At 45.2% G+C, this 22,493-nt stretch overlaps 1 protein-coding gene across 11 annotated transcripts; it reads left to right on the forward strand.

The window, feature by feature from the left end:
* The first annotated feature begins 12 nt into the window (after nucleotides 1-12).
* LOC108025202 (titin) lies at nucleotides 13-22,448 on the forward strand. Of its 11 annotated transcripts, XM_017095533.3 has the most exons (11): nucleotides 13-160; nucleotides 216-559; nucleotides 10,136-10,497; nucleotides 10,886-11,011; nucleotides 11,080-11,199; nucleotides 11,259-11,650; nucleotides 12,559-12,759; nucleotides 12,817-19,267; nucleotides 19,340-19,423; nucleotides 19,492-19,965; nucleotides 21,968-22,448. In XM_017095533.3, the coding sequence occupies exons 1-11, from the start codon at nucleotides 156-158 to the stop codon at nucleotides 22,112-22,114; spliced, it is 8,706 nt and encodes a 2,901-aa protein (XP_016951022.1). In that variant the 5' UTR covers nucleotides 13-155; the 3' UTR covers nucleotides 22,115-22,448. The 11 variants fall into 11 exon arrangements, with proteins under 11 accessions (XP_016951022.1, XP_016951021.1, XP_043948730.1 ...); XM_017095532.3 differs by having other exon boundaries at nucleotides 12,817-19,423; XM_044092795.2 differs by having other exon boundaries at nucleotides 19,337-19,423; nucleotides 19,492-22,108.
* The last annotated feature ends 45 nt before the right edge of the window (nucleotides 22,449-22,493 follow it).

Genomic DNA, 22,493 nt, shown 5'->3' on the forward strand with positions numbered 1-22,493 from the left:
CTGTCTTTGATTGTTATGTTAATTTAAGCTTTTTGCTTTGCTTTTTATAAAAAAAAAGAAAAAAGTAAAAAATAACCAAGCAACTCAAGACCAATGCAACCGTTTAAATTAGAAGTAAACTACCAACTGCTGAGCCTTATCATCAAGTCGACAAAATGAGGTGAGCCACATTAGCATAAGTCTGATAGCTGGGAATTCTGAATACCGCCTTCTAGTCAAACCAAGAAGCTACTCGATGCATTGCTATGCGACATTTACGGCAGGCAGGAACAGTTGGCCAGGCGAATGAGACGCTGCTGCAGAGATCCTGTCTTCCAGAGAGGATCCTCGAAGAGGAAGAAAGGACAGCTGGCACAGTTGGCCAGTGGAATGGTCGGAAATCGGGCCACCCTGGAGCGTTTGGATGTGCGCAAGCTCATCGATGTGTGCGCCATCCTGAAGGTGGAGATCCTGATGCTCGGCTATCTTCTGGAACGGGTCCTTGTGGCCAGGGATCGCCTGCAGAGACATCAGGAGGTCCTTTGCGAGTTCGTCACCGCCGTGCTCGTCGTTGAAAGCGGTGAGTTGGAGGTTTAATAAGAGTAAAACCCTTTAATGAAAATGGGTTACAATTTGACCCTCTCTTAAAGTAAATATTTGAATGTAAAGTGTTAGAGAATTTTAATACGAATTCATAGAGGTATCCCACGTGATAATCGGGATTAAATTGCCCATGTTATGGAATATAGAAGTGCCATTTAGGGTTCCCATACTGAAACCCATTGGAAATACGGAAGAATCTGACTGGAAAATGGGCTAAAATTTTGACCCTCTCTTTAAATAAATATTTGGATGTATAATGTTAGAGAATTTAAATACAAATTCATAGAGGTATCCCACGTGATATTCGTAATTAAATTGCCCATGTTATGGAATCTAGAAGTGCCGTTTAGGGTTCCCATACTGAAACCCATTGGAAATACAAAAAAATCTGACTTGAAAATGGGCTAAAATTTCGACCATCTCTTCAAATAAATATTTAAATGTATAATGTTAGAGAATTTAAATACAAATTCATAGAGGTATCCCACGTTATAATCAGGAGTAAATTGCCCATGTTATGGAATCCTGAAGTTCAGTTTTGGGTTTCTGTTCTGGACGCCCAAAGAAATACTGAAAAGCCATTTTCATGGCTTAAAATTCTGACCTTCGGGTAAAGAATATATTTTAATGTTGATAGTTTGACATTTTAACCACAAACCTAAATGCATATTTTTTAAATTCCTAAATGCTCAAAAGAGTATTAGAACATCGTTAACTGTTTAACTATCACCCCCCTTTTTTCGAGTGCACCAAATGTCAAAGTGTGTGTGTGGGTGGAAGGGGGCGTGCCACTGCGCAGGCTCCCCACTGACAGCTGGGGGCTTGGTTTGCTGACTTTGGCCTGAGTTCTGGCCACCGCCGTCAGTCAAGTGCGGAACTCTCAGCTGTGTGGATCGTGAAGTGCGGAATCGAAGGGCCTGCAGAAGATAGCCGAGAAGCCCAAAGCTGAACGCTGAAAAAATCCTCGCTAGCGTCACGCACCGTGCATGTATGTGTGTGTGTGAGTGTGGGTGAGAGTGGGTGCGTTTGTGCTAGTGTTAGTGTTTGCTTTTATTGAATGAACTTTGTTGTGTCCTGTGGCCGTTTCCGTGTGAGTGTATGTGTATGTGTATGTGCGAGCGTTGTGGGCAGGTGAAGCCCATGCGTGTGTGCAAGTGTGTGTGTGAGGCTGACTTGATGACGACACAGCGCAGCATTGAGACTGTCTGACGGGCCGCGCACACACACCAGCACATGCCACTGACTTTGTGTGCGTGAGAGTACTGAAATGTGCGTGTGTGTGTGTGTGTGTGGACCAGCGGTTTGAAATAACAAACGTGTAGAACTGGCCTCCACGAGCGTTTCAGCCTGTCTTATCTATGTTTTTATACCATACCCATCCCCCCTCTCTTTTCTACTTGCTAATGCCCCGCTACCCCTCCTTTCGCCCTTTTTGTCAGTGTGTGTGTTTCTGTTACCCTTGATATTCGTCGACCAAAATACCAATGGTGGCTAGAAAAACAAGGGCCATAAAAATGAGCGCGTGCAAAAGTAGCGTGCCATTACCATGTATTTATTTATTTATTATTTAACTTATGCAGAAGAGCAGGAAAACACACTTCCTAATTGAATTCGAAGGAGTAACAGCAGCGTGCGTAATGGAATAACACAATTTTATCGATCTGCCGTGAAACGAGCCTAGGAAAATGCAATTAAAAACTGCACTCGCCTAAAAGCATGCAATCGAAAATTTCATTAAAACCAACGGACTGTTTTAATGCCTTTTCCTGGTTCATTTCCCGGTGGCACTATTGGTTATAGCCGCCCCGCTCCCCCTATTTGGATGGCTTTCCACTCACATGAGGTGCCTCTTTTGGCCCTGGCTGATATGGCCAGCTTTGTTGCTGCCATTGTTGTGCAGTGTACGAGTGTGATTCATGTCACGCTCTCACACTCGCCCAGCGAAAAGGCTCACGAACTGGCTTTGTTTGGCTACAAAAAAAAATAGTTGATTGGGGATTGCATAACTACAAAGAATGTCCCACAAAAAAACAAAAAAAAAACGAATAAGCACGGCAGAAGAGTTGAAGGCCGCACGGCTTTAATCCATACATATCTGGGCCAAACCATTCATTATCCATTATGCAGCAGTTGAGCAACTTTGATGAGTGGCTGCCGTTTTGCAGTAGGAACATGGCTATGAACCAGCAAGGTTCAAAGAAACTTTAGATGTCAGTTCGTAATTAATAGCCACAGCAAATCTCCTTTGGCCCTACAACTACTTCCTTAATTAAATGCCGCGTGGCTTCAAGCTCGGTTTGCCAGGCCTTTTAAGCACAGAAAATCCTTAGTCTTAGGCTTGTTATTACTCGTCTGAGGCAGCTCGTGCAGAATTATACATTTAAATGCCATGAAATTTTAAGAACAAATTCCGGCTCACAGGTAATTACCTGGCCAAAATGGAAAGGGGGAGCTGTGGCAAACGTAACTACGAAAGTGGGTCAAGAAAGTGGCCAGTAAGGCGGGGGATCGATGAGTGCACCACAAGTCGTGCAATGGCATGGCTACACTAAAATAAAATGTTGGTTCTTATTAAGCTTAAAGCTGTAAGCCTTACCGCTCCAAACAAAGAAGCACATTTAAATAAAGACCAAATTTACAATCTTTTTTTGGATACCAAAATTTAAAAAGAAATATTGAGGTGCCGTAGTATAGATAGATAGAGTTGTTCTTCTTATATAATTTATATTTTTATATCCGAATTTTAAATGAGAGTTTGATGTGAGTTAATATAGATAAATAAATATATCCTTATAGTTGACCACAAAGACTCATTAAAACTATTTGGTTTTAAAGTAAATCCTACTTAATCCTTTAATATTTTTCTAGTGTACCATTAAGATACTGCTTAGTGTCCGCTTTTTCCACATTTTTCCCCCAAGTCAGCAGTCACCTGGCCGAGCTTTGGGAACTGGGTCTGCAGTTGCTTAGTTGTCAAGGTTTTCCTCTATATTTTTCCGCCCTCCAAAGTGTGTGTGAGTTGAATGTTTTTTGAGCTCTTCTGCAAGGCGAACGAAATAGTTTTCAATGACATTTGAGCCACGGCGGTTGGTGTCTATCTCTGTGTGTGTGTGTGAGCCAGACTACGGTCTTGGCCAAATTATATAACTTCAGCATGCCACAAATACCTATGCAAATAGCTTTATGTAAACCAATACGTATTTATAGATGTGCATGCCTAAGTGTAAGTGTCTCTATGTGTATTCATGTAAATCTTGTGTAAATAATACAATAGGCCACAGCAACAACAACAGCAACTTCAACAACTACTACTACTACAAGAACAGCCAGTAAAGCGTAAAGCAAAAATGTAAAACCATAAATAGAGAATCCCCACAACAAAAACTACTGCTACTACTACTAACTGCAGCAGCAACAACAAAGGCCGCTGCGAGCAGTGGCAGAAATCATAGCATACCGTCAGGCGCACGTTAACTTAACATGGGTAACTATGCCAAGCCAAGCACGAAGCAGCTAACACTCATTCTCTACCTCTCTGTGTGTGTACATATCAATTAATATTTAATTTATATATCAATTAACATACTTCTCTCAAGCCTATTAACTGTCGATCGATGTCTTTTAACTTGTGTGTTTTTTGTTTTAGCGCCTCTCAAAGCGAACATAACCAATTTGCAATCCGCCTTCGATCTTTTGCTCGTTTTTTGAAACAAAGACTTAACTCTCGCTCTCTCTCTATCTCTCTTTCTTTACCTTATTTGTTAAACAACGTTTAAAACCAACCAAATAACAACGAAAAGGTAATTTATGCAAAAGAAGTTCAAGAGGAAAGCTGCTGCATATATCATGAAATATTCGTTGGGCACACTTTCGCTAGGGTGGACCTCTAGAAAACACACTTTACTGAAAATTCTTATATCCAATATTAATAACAATATAATATTATATTTCAAAAAATTTTAATTGCTCCCAACTTTTGAACTAAATTGAAGTTTTACCCATATTCATTCTGTATATGGCTGGTAATCAAAAGTAGTCTCATTTAAAATATTTTGTAGTATACTTATGGGAATGTTTCTTGTCTGCATTTAAATGAAAAGATGGTTCTTGTATACAAATTTCACAATGCTTTCTGGTTTAAAAAACAAGTATTAGTAAAAGAAAACTTCAATTCTTAGACTAAGAAGCCGGTAAAATCAAGAGTACCTTTATAGAACGAAAATGTGCATATGTATATAATGTAAATACATATTTTTGAACAAAATGAGGTCCGCTCTAATGCACACATACCAAGACATCGCACATCCACACAGTCGAGGCGCACTTATACATAGAAACACCTACGTATTACTCATGGTAAACGCGCACAATTCTAATTTCCATTATTTCGCCATGTCGCAGTGTTTGGAGGCGTTCGACCCCATTTAACCCATTTAGCCCGTTTCTATATTCCATCCATCCCCGGGCAGTGCACACATAATTTGAATTTTCCGCTGCCCTTATTTGATACATAGATTCACCAGTTTGGAAAATTTACACTTTTGAATACAGCGATTATCCTGCAAAGCCCATAAAACCCCATACCCATACCTACATACATAGATACATCTGTTGCATGTTGGCCAAGTTGTTGCTGTTGTCTTTCCTGGTTTTTTCCCACCTATTTCAGCAATCATTTCACACTCTGCTGATTTCGCTTGTACGTGTTTGCCGTGTTTCCTGTTTTGGCTTTTGATTTTTTTGCTCCTCAATATCGCCGACACCTCTCACATTCTGCCATCAAAGTGTAATTACTGCTCCGCAGTTTACTTTATACCGACGGAGAGCGGTTTATTTATGACGCCCACCGCGTTTATGGCGATGCAAAGTGACACGAGCTGCTGCTGTGTGTGGGCGGCTGAAAAGGCTGAAGGATCCTGCAGGATACAGGAGCACTTTGGACATGTGCGCACACGTGTGCCAGTTCCGAGGGCTCCCAGAAATCCGAGCTCACGTTGAGCGGATGATAACGCAATCTGCTTATCCGGCTTGTCAGAAAGAATCTCATGGATTTCCGACTGACTTGGCTCTTAAACATTGATTGATAAATTACATATGCTGGCAAATTTTTCAACATTTTTTACACATCAATGAAAAATTAAGATATTTAAGTTTATTTTTGGGGAGGAATAATAAAGGATACTAATAAACAAGACTTTTTAAATCTCTGAATATATACCTTAAAGCCAAGTAATAGCATTCTGTATTACTCTTAAAGAAATACATTAATACAGTCAAGTTCAAGAAAATCAAATCTTAGTCTTAAAATAATTTTCGATTTAGGACTTCTACAGGGAAAATTAATGGAGTATAATCCTATTTTAAGTAACAAATAGTATTCGTTTATTATTGTAGCAATTCACCACTGGAAGCTTAAATTCTATTATATTCCTGCTCTTAAGCTTTCAAAAGACTATTTAACAAAAAAGTGAAACATTCTTAAGAAGAATTAAAAGTGTTTTCTGCACAAAAGACTCTTCTGCAGAACAAGCTCCGAACAATGCCCCAATTGCATCTTTAAATGCCATCTTGATTGGGTGCAAACTCATTTTCTTAAAAGTTTTAAAGTAAAGCCAAGGACCAACGAGGCTGTCACAAGCATGGATCCCTTATCAAACTTATGTAGCTTGCAGGAGCAGATGGAAAAATTGAGGGAATAATAAAAAACTTGCTTGCTTTTGGCAGGACACAATGTTCACTTAAGTTTTGAGGGCCGGGCTTATTGGAATTGACAGGCATTTTCAGTCCGCGTGATGCAAATTGATTGGCTTTGCCTTTTTTCCCACTGCCAGTACATGAAAACGAGACCCACGTGGCGTATGAGTGATGCTCTTGGGACGTAGTTCGGAAATTTAATCAAAGTTAAATAGAGGACAAAGCTGGTGTCGGGATTGCGAGAAGTGCAGCGGCAGCAACAACAAGTGTTCCTCGGGGAGTCATTATGTAAGCCATCAAAAGCAGCGTTTAGCCATCGCCATTTTTCCCCATTTTCCTTTGGCTTTCCCCCTCGGAAAGGGAAAACCCTTTGCATAATCGCCCTGGCAAAGGGCTTTTGTCTGGCACCGCGTGATAAAGGCGAATCGCAATCGCTAAGCCGATAATCATTGGGGTTAAGCATTGCAATAGTTTAATGAACCAGCGAGCATTAAATTTATCATCTAGATGGCCGTTGACTGGGGAATTCATTAGCAGCATCACGCCCGAATTGACACTAATGGCTCAGAACGTGCCTGGGCATATAGAAGAGCCCCTGGCCAACTGCATCGTAGATTGGGCCAGAAGAAAGTAGCCCCAGACACACAGACGCCCATGCTACCATTTTTGCAGCACTTTTGGGGTCATGCAATCCCGAGGGATAAATGTGGTTTAAGTACACAGCTTTGACGGCTTTCACAGAGTGGGACTGAATGGGGACATGGGCATTACATAAAGTAAGGTAAATCTCTTTTGAACTGCTCAAAAGGTGGCCAAAAGGGAAGCTGAATTAAAGTTAAGTCTTAGTGCCGCGTACTAAAATGTTTACGGTGGTATAAGGTTATGGCAGCACTGCAAGAAAAATGCTAAACACATTTTTATGACTCTTTTTAGGGTCTCATTTAGAGAAGACCTTGGCTGGGTTTGTTGTAAATTTAAAATATTTCACCTGATTTATGCCTAACTTATTCATGTGGAAAGTTGTTCCATAAATTATATATAATGCGAAGAATATAATAGTTTATTTAATATATTATTATTTAATAATTATTTTATAAATTCGATTCCTGTAAAACTTCAATAATTTAATTTTCCCTTCCTATCTTTAACTTTAGAAAAAGTTTAAATGTTGAAATGAATAAACTTGAACTTAATAGTCCCCAATGGATATATTTTTCATATTTTCTTGATTAAGTATTCCCTATATAAGACATATTATTTATGCTACTGCCATTACCGTAAATATTGCGCTTTCGTTCGCTTCTTCTCCACCTATATAAATAGCTGACAGGACCCATATTCTTTCGGCTCATTAAACCAACTGTCATGCCCTGCGTGTTTTTATGGCTGAGTACACAAGACCAGCTCGCACATCTTCCAGCAGGACACAAAAAACAACACAACACGCACGTGATGCTGGCCAAAGTTTGGTTCTGGTCAAGGCCCCAAGACTCAGCCCAAATGTGGGCTAACTATCGCAGCCTTGACTAGGCAAACACTCGCAGGATGCCAAGTCCTTGGGCAGGCGCGTTTAAAATAATTACACTCACTTGCAGGCTGTAAAGAATGGGGCTTCTCGTTGTCAGTCGCACATAAATCTGCCATGCAAAATGCACTTGCAGTGGAGGAAAAATAGAAAAATATGAGCCCCCCAACGGCGGCCAGTCCATAAAGAATGTTTTTACGTCCGGCGCCTAATTGGTGCGAAGTTGGGAACCCCATTACATAAGAGTCGGCGCAATTAGTATTTCATTAGCCTGGGTCGGGGTCTCCTGATGTCTGCTCCTCCAGGCTCCCAGAGGCACGCAATCTTCGCTCCCCCTAACAGGCCATTCTCCAATTTGCCCAGAGTAAACAAGCCCATGTTTGTTTAGCTTTAACTTCGGCAACGGCAATTCCTAACTGCCTCTTCATTATTCAAATGCCTTTCTCCGAAGGAGTAAACATCTCGGCCATAGCACACTTACTTCCCATACTTAGATGTGTGGATTTGCATAAGCGTGTAAATAAGCGATGGCAGGCAAAGGGAAAGATTCCCTGGCAATCATGTTTATCAAATACAGTTTAGCTTGCCTAGCAAGAACTTTTAATCAAAGAAATTCGAAGAAAAATGGGTGAAACCCAATTTAAGTAAGAATTTAGTGTGGAACTCCAAAAAAAAGAGGTCTCTTTAAAAGAGGTCTAGGTATAACAACTTAGGCCATATCCATATTTTATTTAAATTGTTTAAAAAATATATATAATTGAAACACAAGATCAATTTAAGAAGCTACAACTGTAAAAGTAATCTAAAGGCCTTCGCATAAGCGTATTATTTTTGAAGAAACATTTCAGTACCTCCTTCGAAGCTCTTAATGGATTCCCCGAATTTTTAGCCGTCAGCTTTCAAGGCAAACAATTACACAAATTTCCCGAGAAATTCTTAAGAACGGAAATTTTATTTGCAAGCATTCCATTTCCTCTTTATTTCTCACCCGTAGCTTTTGGGATAACCGGGGAAAAAACAGATTTTGGGTTTTAAATTGGACTCACGTTCTGCTCGAACAGCATGCGCTTGATAAGCTGAAAAAACACAGGGCAGAGGTAAAAATAAAACGGAAATCAAATTATCCGACATAAAGTGCGAGTCTATAGCCCACACGAGGGCATTGAAATCCAAAAGCTGGGAAAAACCACAAAAAAAAGAAAAGAAATATCGATTCGGGGGAAAAACCTAAGCGTAAGCCAATCTGAATTTATGCTGCTATCATAAAGTCAGCGAAAGACATCATATTTTTTATTAACTTGACCTTTAGGGCTGAGTGAGTGGGCGGCAGCTGTCTGAAGCCTAGAAGCCGATAAAGTTGAGCCACGAGGATACTGTTCTCATGTCGGGGTGTCAGCATCGCAGGGCTAACTATGTTTTACTTGGAATGCCGGGACACATGTGTAACAGCCACCCACTCACATATCCTTAGCCACCCACAGCACACTTGTCAACTGAAATAAATGTCATGGTCAATTTAACACAAAGACGGAGACTTGTGTGCTTGTGTCGACCGCTTTTCAATGGACTGTCCTGTGTCACTTTGACTTTGCAGGGGAAGAAATGATTGGGATTTTATGATCCTTTTGATAAAATTTAAAATCTATCTCAAGATATTTCGCCATTTTGCTTTTTGCTCTCAGTTTCTATTTTGGAGAGTACTAAATAAGTCTGTTTAGTTCTTAATAGAGAGCAATTTTGGATGTTATATCTCTGTTTTCTCTCTTCTTAAGAATTGTGGGCTTTTTAAGAAAGACAATTTTCAATATTTCAATCAATCCTTCATAAACGTACTAGTTTTTTCCGTGTTGGCTTTTCTATTGCTTTGATTTTAGCCGCCTTCACTGATGTTTTCTCGCAAGGATGTGGTGCTCACGACACAAATCGCATCCTTCCACAACTGCATGCCGCATTTTTGTCGCTCTCAAGTCAACTCGCCCATTTCGCAGACATTTCGCCACCATTCGGATCAGAGCACTTGGTTGATTAAGTGTCTAAGCTATACGAAATATTTAAATATAAATATATACAACTTTTGTATTCTTTCTTCCTCTCTCTTTTGCGCGCTCTCTTAAAAAACGTATCTTGTGCCACAACTACCAACTCTATATTATTATATTACGAATATCTATATATGTAAAGTTTGCATACTGCACGGATATTGTAAGTGCTAAGGATCCAGCAAGAGCCAAGAGCCAGAATCCTATTTGAATAGAACAACTAAACTAACCTAACCTAACACGAACCCAACCGACCGAAAGTATGCTTTATACGAATTTTGCTTAACTTTTGCAGACGATGCACAGCCTAAAATGCGTTTTAGCCTCTCACCACCGCCACAGAAAGCCATTAGCAGCGCCCGCCTAACCTCGCCCACCAAGAACAGCCGCAGCACCACCATCCACCCCGGCAGCTCCACCACCATCATCCCCGGCAGCAACAATAGAAGCCCCATCAGCGGAGGAAGCAGCTTCTCCACCATGCTGACCCGCAATGGCGGAGGCCACGGAACCAGCCCCACCGCCTCCGCCTCCTCCTCGGCCACGCCCACCACCTCGGCGGATGATGAAGCCACCTCGGACTATAACCAGTGGTTGCATGCCATGAAGCTGGTGGCCCGACTGCCCGGAGGCACTCCACCCGAGTTCCGACGCAAGGTGAGATTCGAGCGTGGGCTTCTGCCAGCATAAGGTCACAGGATGTGAGGGAAATATTTGTTTTATTTATTACTACAATCTCCGAAATCTGTTAACTAAATATGAACTAGATAGCTAACGTACGTTGTATCTTATAGCACATCGAGATACCTTTAATCAGAGTATTTCTGCCGACTAAATAAAATAAATTATAAATATTTATTTATTTATACCAATTTTTAGTAATATAATCGGAAAGCATATTTGTAGAATGTTCATTAGACTTTAGCAACTAAACTTGAATTATTTTTTATAATATTCCTTAATAATTGTTTTTATATAGGCATTATCTAATTTAATAGAAATGATTATTTATTTTATTTACTTACTTAATTCTTTTCCCCATCAGCTATGGCTCTCGCTGGCGGACAAGTACCTCAAGTCGAAGAACGTGGACTGGGCGCAGCAGCGGGAGAAGTGCTTCTGCGAGGAGTGGCGCGAGGACGACGAGGAGCTGGGCATCCAAATCGTCAAGGTGAGCTCCAGTCACGGACGACGCGCTTAATCGCCCCAGGGAATCATAAATGTTTCGCCTCCGTTTAGGATCTGCATCGCACTGGCTCGAATCTGTGCACCGGCCCCGCGGGCTCCATTAACCAGGCCAAGCTCAAGCGCATCCTGCTCGGCTATGCCCGCTACAACCCCGAGGTGGGCTATTGCCAGGTGAGTGCTCCTCGAAGCATGCTTGTCTGCTGTCTAACAGTGCAACACTTCGCGTGCAGGGCTTCAACATGCTGGGAGCCCTCATTCTGCAGGTGATGGACAAGGAGGAGGAGGAGTCCATGAAGGTCATGATCTACCTGGTGGAGGGCGTGCTGCCCACGGGCTATTTCTACGGATCGATGGGTGGCCTGCAGGCGGACATGGGCGTCTTCCGGGAGCTGATGCAGACGCGGCTGCCACGCCTGGCCAAGCACCTGCAGCGCCTCCAGGGACCCGTGGAGAACGCCTTCGAGCCGCCGCTGACCAACGTCTTCACCATGCAGTGGTTCCTCACCATGTTCTGCACCTGCCTGCCCATGTCCTGCGTCCTGCGCGTCTGGGACCTGGTCCTCATCGAGGGCAGCGACGTCCTCCTCCGCACCGCCCTCGTCCTCTGGAGTTTGTTAGAAGAGTAAGTCTTAAAAATGCCATAAGTATATATTGCCAATTTAGGCTAGGTAGAAAATATAAAATTAAAGTAGGTTTGTTATGCAGGTTTTTTAAAAAAGAAAAGATGAACAAATATTGTTTTATATTGGTTTCGCGTGTTTCTTGATTCGTAGGTTTTGTTGGACAGCTTTTATAGAGACATTTAGAAAAAGATGTTTAGTAATATTTTATAAAAGAAGTTTGATGTATCTTACTGTATTGTATTTTGATTACTTTCTTATGTTTTTTAATATTAAATTTTTATTTTTTGAAGGTGAATTGCAACTTTACTACTCCCCATTCAATAATTTTTCAAACTCAAACCTTTATTAAAGACATTCTTAACCATCTGGAGAGCATTCATCCTAATTGCGGCATTTTCGTAATTCTAATTGAATGCAAAACTGCCGAAAGAACGATTACATCAATGTGCATCCACCCAACGTCTGTGCAGAATGTTTGGGTCGGAGTTTTCGGTGGGTGGTTGGTTGGCCAAACAATCGCCGCAGTGCAAGGCGAGAATTTGTGTCAAGGCTGCTGGAATTTTGGCAAGAGTTTTTCTTGCTTGCCAAATGCAATTTAGCAATTCCGTTCGGTCCTTACCCGCCAGGAATTTCATGTTCAGACGTTGTGGAACTTTTTATGGTTCTGTGGAAAAACAAGTTTAGTAAATACGAGTATGAACAAAAAATAAAGAAGCAAACGACATTGAACTATGCTAAGTGTAAGCTAGAAATGGGTTTCAAGGGGGGAGGCCAAGGTCAGGAATCGACTGGGGAAATTGAAAAGATAAGCTCTTGAAGGTGGTTTTTGTATATTTTTTTAAAGACTACCTAATGGTTTTTACTTACTTCATAAGATCTTATCAATTTTATGTGATTTCCTTTCAAGACGTGTGCTTAGTGTCCGATCTGCGGATGAGTTCTATGGCAAGATGGGCTCCTACTCCAGTGAGCTGCTCAATGGACATCTAGTGGACTCCAATGGCTTAATAGAGCGAGTGGTGAAGCTGGGACCCATAGCGGATTTACGACAGCTCAGGGATAAGCACCTCTACAATATTGCCCCACTGCGTCACAAGCAGGGATTGCAGTGAGTTCTAGAAAATATATACGAAGTATTAAGATACAATAACCCTTTCTTCCAAAGGCTCTACTACGACGAGGAGGACACCCACTCGGATGAGGAACGCATGGCAGTGGCCACCGTTTTTGGCTTGAATTGGGGCAGACGTGGATCTGTGGGTCCGGCGGCGGCGGCGGCAACGGCGGGAAAGCAGCAGGTGGAGCAGAAGGACCGCCTGGCTCTAGACATTTCCCTGCTGAAGAAGCAGTATGATCGGCTGAGGGAGCGCCAGAAGCAGGCCCATGTCATCCTGACCACAGCCTGCTCCACAGCAGCCAGGCAGGGAACCAGTGGTCCGGCCGGTAGCTCCCAATCTTCAGTGCCGGTGAACCAGCTGCTCCTCGGTCGCCCGGCGATTGTGACCAACAAGGGCAAGCGGGTTGGTGCCCCCTTGGGAGCCATTCCACCCGCTCGCAAGCCATCCCTTCCAGCCGTGCTCCACACCAAGCCGGCTCCTGAGAAGCAGCTGCGACGGGGAGAGACCCTGCTCTGGCGGGACACAGACCCTAGTCGAAGGCGTCGGGATAGCCTCACCTGGAAGGAGATCAAGGCAGATCGGGCGGCCATGATGCGGGAGGGCATCGATGTGAGCTCTGTGAAGACCCAAAAGCTGCGCACGAGATTCGGGAAGAGCGACAGCTCCTCCTACAGCGAGGATAGCGATGGAGATCAGGACGCTGGACCCGCTGGAGGGGGAGGATCCAGCACGGACACCAGCCTCTGCGACGATGATGATCCCAAGTCCATGGAGAAGAGTCCCAAGCACAAGGCAAAGCTGGCGCGCAAGCTCAAGGAGCAGAAGCAGCTGAGCAGTTCCAGGGAGACGAGCTTGGATCGACAGAGACCCAAGTCCTGGGCACCCAGCAGCAATGAGATTCCCTTCATGCTCATGGGCACGGATAGTGGCGATGAGAAGGAGTCGGCGGTCAGGGAGGAACCGGAAACGGAACTGGAAACGGGAGATGCTGCAGAGGATAGTGCCACTGAGAGCGGTCGCTTTGGCTTTGACAAGGAATTGGATACGGTTAGCTTTAAGCTGGAACCACTGAAAATCCATAGCGATCCGGAGTTTCCAGACCCGACTTCCATTAGTACCTTACCCACGCCCAAGGAAAAAAGCGAAGCTGAAGAGGATCTGCTGGAGGAGCCAAAGGCAAAGCCCTTCGATGTGAGCGATAGTGGAGTGACCAATCAGTATTTCGAAAGGGTCAACAGCGTGGAGCGTCCCAATCGCCTGGAGTTATCCTACTCACTTAACGAGGAGGAGACGGACACCAGTGCCGTTTACCTGGAGGAAAGGGAGAAGATCGAGGGGCACAGTGGCGATAGGGAATACCAGTCGATGCCTCCATTTTTTCCTAGAGAAGATGATAGTAGTGTACAGGTGGCCGGCAAAGTGCCTCAGATACGAGATGACAACATTCCAGGTGAGAACAAGGATGACTACAAAGAGCTCCTTAATATGACGATAGGGGAAAATGCTAGCTACAAACCACCTCCAACCACAGCCAGTAGTTTGAGTAATGCGAGCCGGAAAAGAAGGGATCCGCGACGCAAAACACTCACCCGCTCATCGACCATTGAGATCGAGGAGCGATATCAGGCTCTCGAGCGGAGGATCAGCCAGGATCAGCCGAGTGGTGGCGACAGGCAGTCCAAGTACATCCCCAGCACCGCTGCTCTGGAGGAGCGGTTCAACACCCTCGAGAAACAACTAAGTGCCGAGAAGCAGCGCAAGGAGATGGCCGAAATGGAGGCTGACTATCCCAACAAATCCGAGCGAATTCCCTCCACCGCCGATCTCGAAACGCGCTTCAATTCCCTAACCAAGCAAATGAGTTCCAGCGAATCTAGTTCCAAAGCTCCCATTGATCTTAGGGACGAGGAGTCGCCTACCGGCAGCAGCTCAAAGGAGCAAAAGGATAGCGAAAAAACCAGTAAACTGCATAAATCCGAGGAGCTTGAATCTGAATCTAAAGAAACTACGGAAAAAACACAAACCAGCGATTTAAAAGAAAAGCCTAGCGAAGAAAAGGAGGCAGAAGAAAAGCCACGCCTTAAAAAGCTTCCATCAACTGCTGAGCTGGAAGATCGTTTCAATGCCTTAGAACGCAAGATGAGTGTGCAGAAGAGCAGCCCATCGAAATCCAAGAAAGAACCACCCGATGAAGAAGAAACTAAGGCTGCAAAAGAGCCAGATGAGTCCGAAAAGCCGAGGGAGAAGCCAACAACTCCTAACAAAGATGTTGGGCAGAAAAAAACCAAAACTACGGAGGTTCCTAAATCACCAACAAAAGACCAAGAACAAAAAGTAAAAGCTGAGTCTCCAAAAAGTGAAGAAAAATCCACAAAAGAAAGCCCTAAATCAGCAGAGGAGAACCAAAAACCAGTGACTTCTCCGGCTGGTAAAGAAAAGGTTTCGAAATCGGATTCAGAAAATGCAGAGGCTCCCAAGAAACCGGATCCAAAAGCTGTTGAAACTAAAAAGGCAGAAACTGGCAAGTCTCCCCAAGAAAAAGATTCCGAAAAGGTAGAAACCAGTAAAACAAAGGATTCCGAATCTTCCGAGTCCGATAAAAAGTCTTCTTCTGAAGAAAAATCAAGTGCTAAGAAAGAAGAATCTTCAAAAACTCCTCGAAAATCACCGCCCTCCACTGAAGAATTGGAAAAGCGTTTCAATGCCCTGGAGAAACAGATGAGCACCACCAATATGGAAACAACCAAGGAGTCTGAGCAAACAAAGTCACCGGATAAAAGTAAAACCTCAAAAGAAGAAGAAAAGCCAAAAAAGTCGATGAAATCGTTTGACGATAAAATTAAAGAAGTTAATACTGCAATCGAAAAAGAGCAGAAGAAAGTTAAAACGGAAGATCAAGCTGAAAAGAAAAGTAAGCCAGTTGAGGAAAACAAAAAGTTGGAAGACCCCAAAAAAAATGAAGAACCCTCCGAGTCTACAGAAGAGGGTCTACAAAAGGGAAAGAACCAGAGAAGAGCTTCCGAGCCACCATCTACTGAGGATCTGGAGAAGCGCTTCGAAACCCTGAAGCGGCGCATGAGCACTAAGAATCATTTGGGGACTACAAGCGAAACTGTTGATGAGGCTCTGGAGCGGATCCAACAGGAGGTGATCTCGGAGGCAGTGGAGGAAAAGAAGCCACCTCCCTCGACGGAGGATCTGGAGAGTCGCTTTGAGAAGCTACACGGGGGTGAGAAGAAGAAGGAGTCTACTGCGACAAGCACCACTCCACCCAAGCACGTAGACGTGGCCATAGAGGCGCATATTCCAGAGCCACCACCACCGCCTCCACCACCCAAGGAAAGGCCACCCATCCTGGCCGAACCCGTTCTCCACCAGCAACAGGCTCTGATCGAGGAGCTGCAGAGCAAGATGCGAGGCCAATCACCCGGCGAGGAGAACCTCAAGCCTAGCGAGATCAATCCGCACAGGCAGCGGCAGAGGAATCTCCTCCAGCGACCCACGCCCATGGGCGATGAGACATCGGAAGCACCTGCAAACACGGCTTACTACAGAGCGGCAAACCAAGAGCCATGGCAGCAGCGCATGGTGCGTCGGTTCTCTGATTTACCCTCCCGGGCCGATCTGGAGAACCGATTGCAGTTCCTGGAGAGGCAACTCTACAAGAAGTTCTACAAGCAGCGCTGTGCAAGTGATTCCGAGGTTGCATCGAGGGTCAAGCTGCCGCCCGACGACCAGCCCAGCACATCCCGCCAAGCGAAGGTCCTGGAGGCCGAGGGTCAGCTGGAGCAGCGTGTCCTGGCGCTGGAGAAGCAGCTGAGCGAGAACAGTCTCAAGTTGCTGGAGGCGATGAGGGAGCGCCAGCGGTCGGCGGTTCCCCGGAGCGATGACAGTGGCTCTCCGAGGCGCCTCAGCACGGAGACCATTGACGCCACCGGCAAGGAGCTGGTGAGGTATACCCAGAACATTGGTGAACTGGAGGAGCTGGACGCCCACAAGCCTATCAACATTAGCATTAACATCAAAATGCTGGTCAACAAGGATGGTGAGTCCAAGCAACCCAAAGGTGACTCCAAGCCCACCACAGAGGATCTCACTCGTCGCCTGGAGCAGTTGGAGCAGCAATTGTTGGAGGAGCGGGCAAAGAATGGTTCAATTCCGCCGGAAAGCGAAGTCCCAGAGGAGAAGCCACCAAAGCCAGAGGAAAGAGACGACTGCAAGAAGCAGGAGAAAAACTGCCACAATCAACATGTGAAAAGTGACGAAGTTGAGAAAGTGGAAGCTCCTCTAAAGGGGAAAATTGAACCGGAAGCAGTGAAGGAAAGCAAAACCCTGGAAAACGAGGAAAAAGCTCAGGCTCGAGCCAAGGAGGTGGTTACAGAAAAGTCTGGAAAGGAGGATAAAGCTGTAGTGGACGAAAAACCAACTAAAAAAACAGTTTTGGTGAAACAGAAATCTTCAGTTCAAGAAAAGTCAGAAGAAGAAACTAAGAAAAAACCAGAAACCAAAGTTGAAGTAGCTCAGGAAACGTCCTCCCAAGAGAAAATACTTCCAACTAAGAAGGAAGCACCCTCAACAAAAGATCCTAAACCTAAAGAAGCTCCTTCTCAAGAAGAGACCAATAAAAAGGAAAGTGAAAAGGTGAAGAATGAAGAATCCAAAAGTAAGGAAACTCCCTCTACTAACAAAACTGAAAATCCCAAAGCTGAAACCAAGGAAACCCCTTCTGAAACGGTTTCTTCCAACAAATCAACTAAAGAACTGCCAGAAAAGAAAGAAACTAGCAAAGAACTTCCCGACAAAATGGTGATCAACTCCAGCGATGTGGGACCCATGGATCCCAACAGCAAGACAGTGGTACTCCTGATGGACAATGAACCCAGAGCCTCGAAGGTTAGGAGATTGACTAGAGCCAACACCGAAGAACTAGAGGACCTTTTCCAGGCTCTGGAGAAGCAGCTTAACGATCGGAATCTCGTCAAATCCGAGGATGGTCGCCTGATACGAGTGGAAAGCAAGCCAAGTGCAGAGCAGCAAGAGCAGGCACAGGCAATTTGCGATCTCACCAAGGAAATTGAGGATTTCACCAGCGCCAAGCCGGAGGAGATAGAGAAACCCAAGGAGGTGGAGAAAGCGGAGAAAGCGGAGAAAGCAGAGCCAGAAGAACCCGAGGAGGACTACGATTGGGGACCCAACACGGTGAAACATCATCTGAAACGCAAAACAGTTTATCTGCCCTCCACCAAGGAGTTGGAATCTCGCTTTCGCTCCCTGGAACGTCAAATAAAACTGCTGGAGGATGTGGAAAAGATAGATGTGGAGCAGCGTTTGGTCGAGATCGAAAGGAAAATCAAACTGCAGTACTCGCTTTCCCACGAGAAGGACTTGAACAAGTATCTGGAGCTGTGCGAGGGCAAGGGTTTGGATGATGAGGAAACGTTGCCCTTGGAAACCCCCACGAAATCCGAGGAAACTGCAGCTGGCAGAGATCGTTCTCGAAGTCCTGGGCGCAAGGTGGCCACCAAATCTCCATATACTTCTCCATCGCGAAAGGTCACTACTAAATCTCCATATGTTTCTCCGACGCGAAAGTCTGCCACCAAGTCTCCATATGTTTCTCCTTCCCGAAAGGCAACCAAATCACCCTATACTTCCCCGTCCAGACTTCGCCAGAGATCACCTTCTCCCACCCGATCGCCGGAGAGGAAGTCCAAAAGAAGCCCCTATACCTCGCCAGCCCGTCGCAAGCCACATCCCAACGATCTGCCCATCTCCGATGACCTGGAGTACAAGTATCGGGTACTCGACTTGGTGCGCTCCAAGTCCAAGGAGAACTTGGCCAAGCGCATGAATGATCCCAACAGAAAACCAGCCATTCATCCCCTGGAAATGATTCTGAGTCCCAGTCCGGATGACAGTGCCATACCCACAACGGGCGAACTGGAGCACAGAATACGAGTACTGGATGGCAAGCTCAAGTCGCCGGCGAAAACTCGATCCAAGTCTCGCTCACGTTCGCCCACCATCGAGGACATAAAACGCCAGAAGATGCGGGATGAGCAGAAGCCCAGGACTCCCGTACACAATCTGGAGAGAATCGTTAGCTCTCCTGGTCGACCAGAACCACCCACTGCCGAGGAGCTCGAGGAGCGCATACGCATCCTGGAGCAGGAGCACAAGTTCGACTTCAAGACCCAGAAGGACTACAAGGCATTCAATCAAAAGCTCAAGGACGTCATCTCCCCGTCGCTCTCCTTCGAGGAGTTCCGGGCGGCCAAGTCTCGGGAGCAGAGCCCCCGCCGCCATGGAGCCACCACGCCCAAGTCTGCCCTCCGTCGCGACGATTTCGATGAGCCGTACTCCAGCAGTGCCAGCACCACCCACTACCGCCCCACCAGCCCCAAGGTCATTCGGTTTCGCGACGAAGACATCGACGAGGACGAGGACCGCTTCGAGGAGGCACCCAGGCCGAAGTCGCGGCAGACCAGCGATCGAATGGTGGGCAGCACTATTGACGTTTTGGACTGTTTGGCGGAGAATACTAAAATTCTTGAACGTATTCTTAAGAAGACTCTTGCAGATCAGCCATCGGCCACTCGCAGCTACGCCAGCAGCTCGGAGGGTCTGGACGCCTTGGGTAGTCGTCTAATGAGGGTAAGTGTGGCTTACGACCACCTCAAAGATCTGAAATACATCTATGAGATACTTTGAATACCTTCTAGGAAACCTCGCCGATTACCCGAACCGGAACCCACACGGGCGTACCGCTGCGCACGGGGGAGAACATCAACGACCGCCTGAGTTCCATCAAGAACTCCATCAAATCGATCGACACGCTGTGCGAGGAGAAGCCCTACCAGAAGGAGAAGTGCCAGCGGTACATCGACTCCCTCTTCTCGGACTCGCTGCACTTTGCCAGCAAGAAGAGTTCCCTGGAGGATCTCAGTCTCAGCCGGAGCCTGAGTCGCAGCGAGAGCCGTGGCAGGAGCATTCATCGATCCGGGGACTATGCTCCCTCGATAAGGATCACCTCGGAGCATCGATCTTTGGGTTCGGCGGAGTCCCGCAGGAGTCCGCTGGGCAATAGGGACACGAGTCCTTACCGATCCCACAGGGAGATGAGCCGGGAGCTGTCGCCGCGGCGGAGGCGTCTGGAGGAGGAGGACGAGGAGCGTAAGGATCGGGAGAGCAGTAGGGTAAGACGTGATAACTTGTTGCCAAATTATTTTGCTGATAATCGTAGCGAACTAAGTAGCGGGAGTAGTTTAACCGGGTTTAACCACAAAGTAGATAGACAACTAGAAGAGACGTGCGCCAAGTATGCGGACGATGCCAGACGCTCGGCCTGTCGCACACCGTTGAGCCACCCGTACGAGTCCCGCACCACAGCCACACGCCACAGCCACAGTCACACCGATCCTGTCCAGATCCAGGCCAGCACAACCGGATCAGCCAGTGCAACCGATAGTTTCCCCCGGCCCGTGTCGCCCTACCGCCAGCCCTACGATCCCTACCATCGGTCCCCAGGGGGTGCAGGTGGAGCCACGCCCCTTTACCAGCCCGGCAAGCTGGAGATCCGGCACACCACCGTCACCTCGACCTTCTACGATCGGTTCCTCACCGAGAAGCAGATCGAGCGGCAGACCCACTCCCGTCCGCCCAGCCGATCGCCAGTGGTTTCGCCCTCGGCGCCGGCCAAGAGCTACGCGGATTTGTGCAGCATCACATCCAGCACCAGCACCACCACTGCTTCTGTCACCACCTCCTCCTCATTCATGTCCAGCAGCTATGCTGGCGCCTCCTTTTCGCTGCCCTCCACCAGCAACTACTCCTACTTGAACACGGCTTCGGGTGTCTCCGCCACCTCTCCCAGGGCCAGTTGCTCAGATCTTCGCTCCACCACCACCGCCGCATCCTTGACCACCACCACCACCACTACATCTTCCTCCTATGTGCCCTACAATTTCAGCAGCTCCTTCACCTCTCGCCTGAGCGAACCCATTGCCACTTGCTCGGCCAGTGCTGCGAGCACTAGTTCCCTCACCCATTCCACGGGTGTTTACAATCCCATGATGTCGTTCACGCTGAGGGAACCCCTTGCCAGCGGTTCCCTGGGTGCTTCAAGTGCCTCCCCATTGCTACCGTTTCAGTTTAACCGAAACTTTACTTCCAACTTCGACAAGGAGCAGAACAAACAGTAGAGGAACCCACATCAATCGTTAACCGAAGGTTGTCCATTAACACTAACAAGCCTCGAAAACTTTTTCCCCAACATAAAATCGATACAGTACTCGAACAAATCAAGCTCAAAACTTATTATACTGAGAGAAAAATCAGTCTAAGAACAATACTAGTGTAAAGATATGTTTCATAAGCAAAATTAAAGTCTATTAGTAGAATTTTTAGCTACAAAAGAAAACTTAAGTTTATAAAGCTTGTGTTCTATGTGCAAAACTAAAAATCTTAAGTTTAGTGATATCCATTCAGAACTTTTAAATCCTAGAATTAAACGTTAAATGTTGTTACCTTTCCTTACTGCAAAATTACTTTCCTGATTTTAGATCGGTTTTTATCTCAGTAACTCTCGCTAAGCAATATAAATATAGTAAATATTATAACCAGTTATAGGCGAACACAACTACATATTCTCTATAAATATATACAATCCTGGCAAATCGGATATTTACTCTTCAAGCAACTCTTGCACCAAACCATTTTGGCTTATTGCAACTTACCTCATCTACATTGACAGCACCAGCAACCTAACAGATCATAACTTAGCAAAGATTTTTATACAATATATATCTACGCGTATACAAGGAGTATAGCTATCGAAACTGTAACCGAAAAGGGGGCGAAATGTTATTACATCTTTTTCAGCGTTAAAGTTTAGCTCTAATTGCCCTAACCAGAACACTCAATTAAACTTAAACTTTTCCCTACAATTTACTAATCAATCGGTTTACACTAGCCAACAAATACCCAGATTAAACACACACGGTGTTAAACTCTAAAGTGCATTTTTGGGCCGAGTTAGTCGCGGAAGCTGAGTATAATGATTAATCAAATTACGTTAACTGACTGACACGAGCCGTAAAATTAGTTTGCCAACATTGTTAAATATACACGCAGCCACATATAAATGTACCTATACCAATTGAATGATATATATTGTATTTGATTACATACCGATTGCAGTTGTTGAATTTCAATTATGCAAAGGACCCGATTGCGATTATGAATAAGCAAGCAAAGATAAACCCCAATGCAAATGGCCATAGAAGCCATTATCACTCGCGGCAGCGGAGCCGACAGTTAATCAAAACGATTAGGAAAATTCTATGACAAGTATTTCGATTTGAAATCGGCAAGATCCCCAGGCAAACTATATACCAATTGCAATTGTTAAGTAGGCAAGAGACGTCAACGGCCTCAGTTTATAGGCGCATAAATTTAATATTGTCAACTTGGAACTTCCCTTGAATTTCGTTCTCCCATTATGTTTGTGCTTCTTTTCTTGTTATTAAGACACGTTTGTAAGCCATTTTTGTTAATGTTTGATGTTTTTCTGAGAAAACCACAAGCTAACGAATTGGTACATAATAGTGAAAAATATTTTTATTACAAATTGTTGAAGAGTTTTAAGTTTTGAAATAAAATGAAAATATTTGAAACCAAAGTTGAGTGTTTACTTTCAATGTATTTCGATCGCCGGGAGAGAGCC

This window comes from Drosophila biarmipes, chromosome 3R (genome assembly GCF_025231255.1).
Source record: "Drosophila biarmipes strain raj3 chromosome 3R, RU_DBia_V1.1, whole genome shotgun sequence".
NCBI classification, from domain to species: Eukaryota; Metazoa; Arthropoda; class Insecta; order Diptera; family Drosophilidae; genus Drosophila; species Drosophila biarmipes.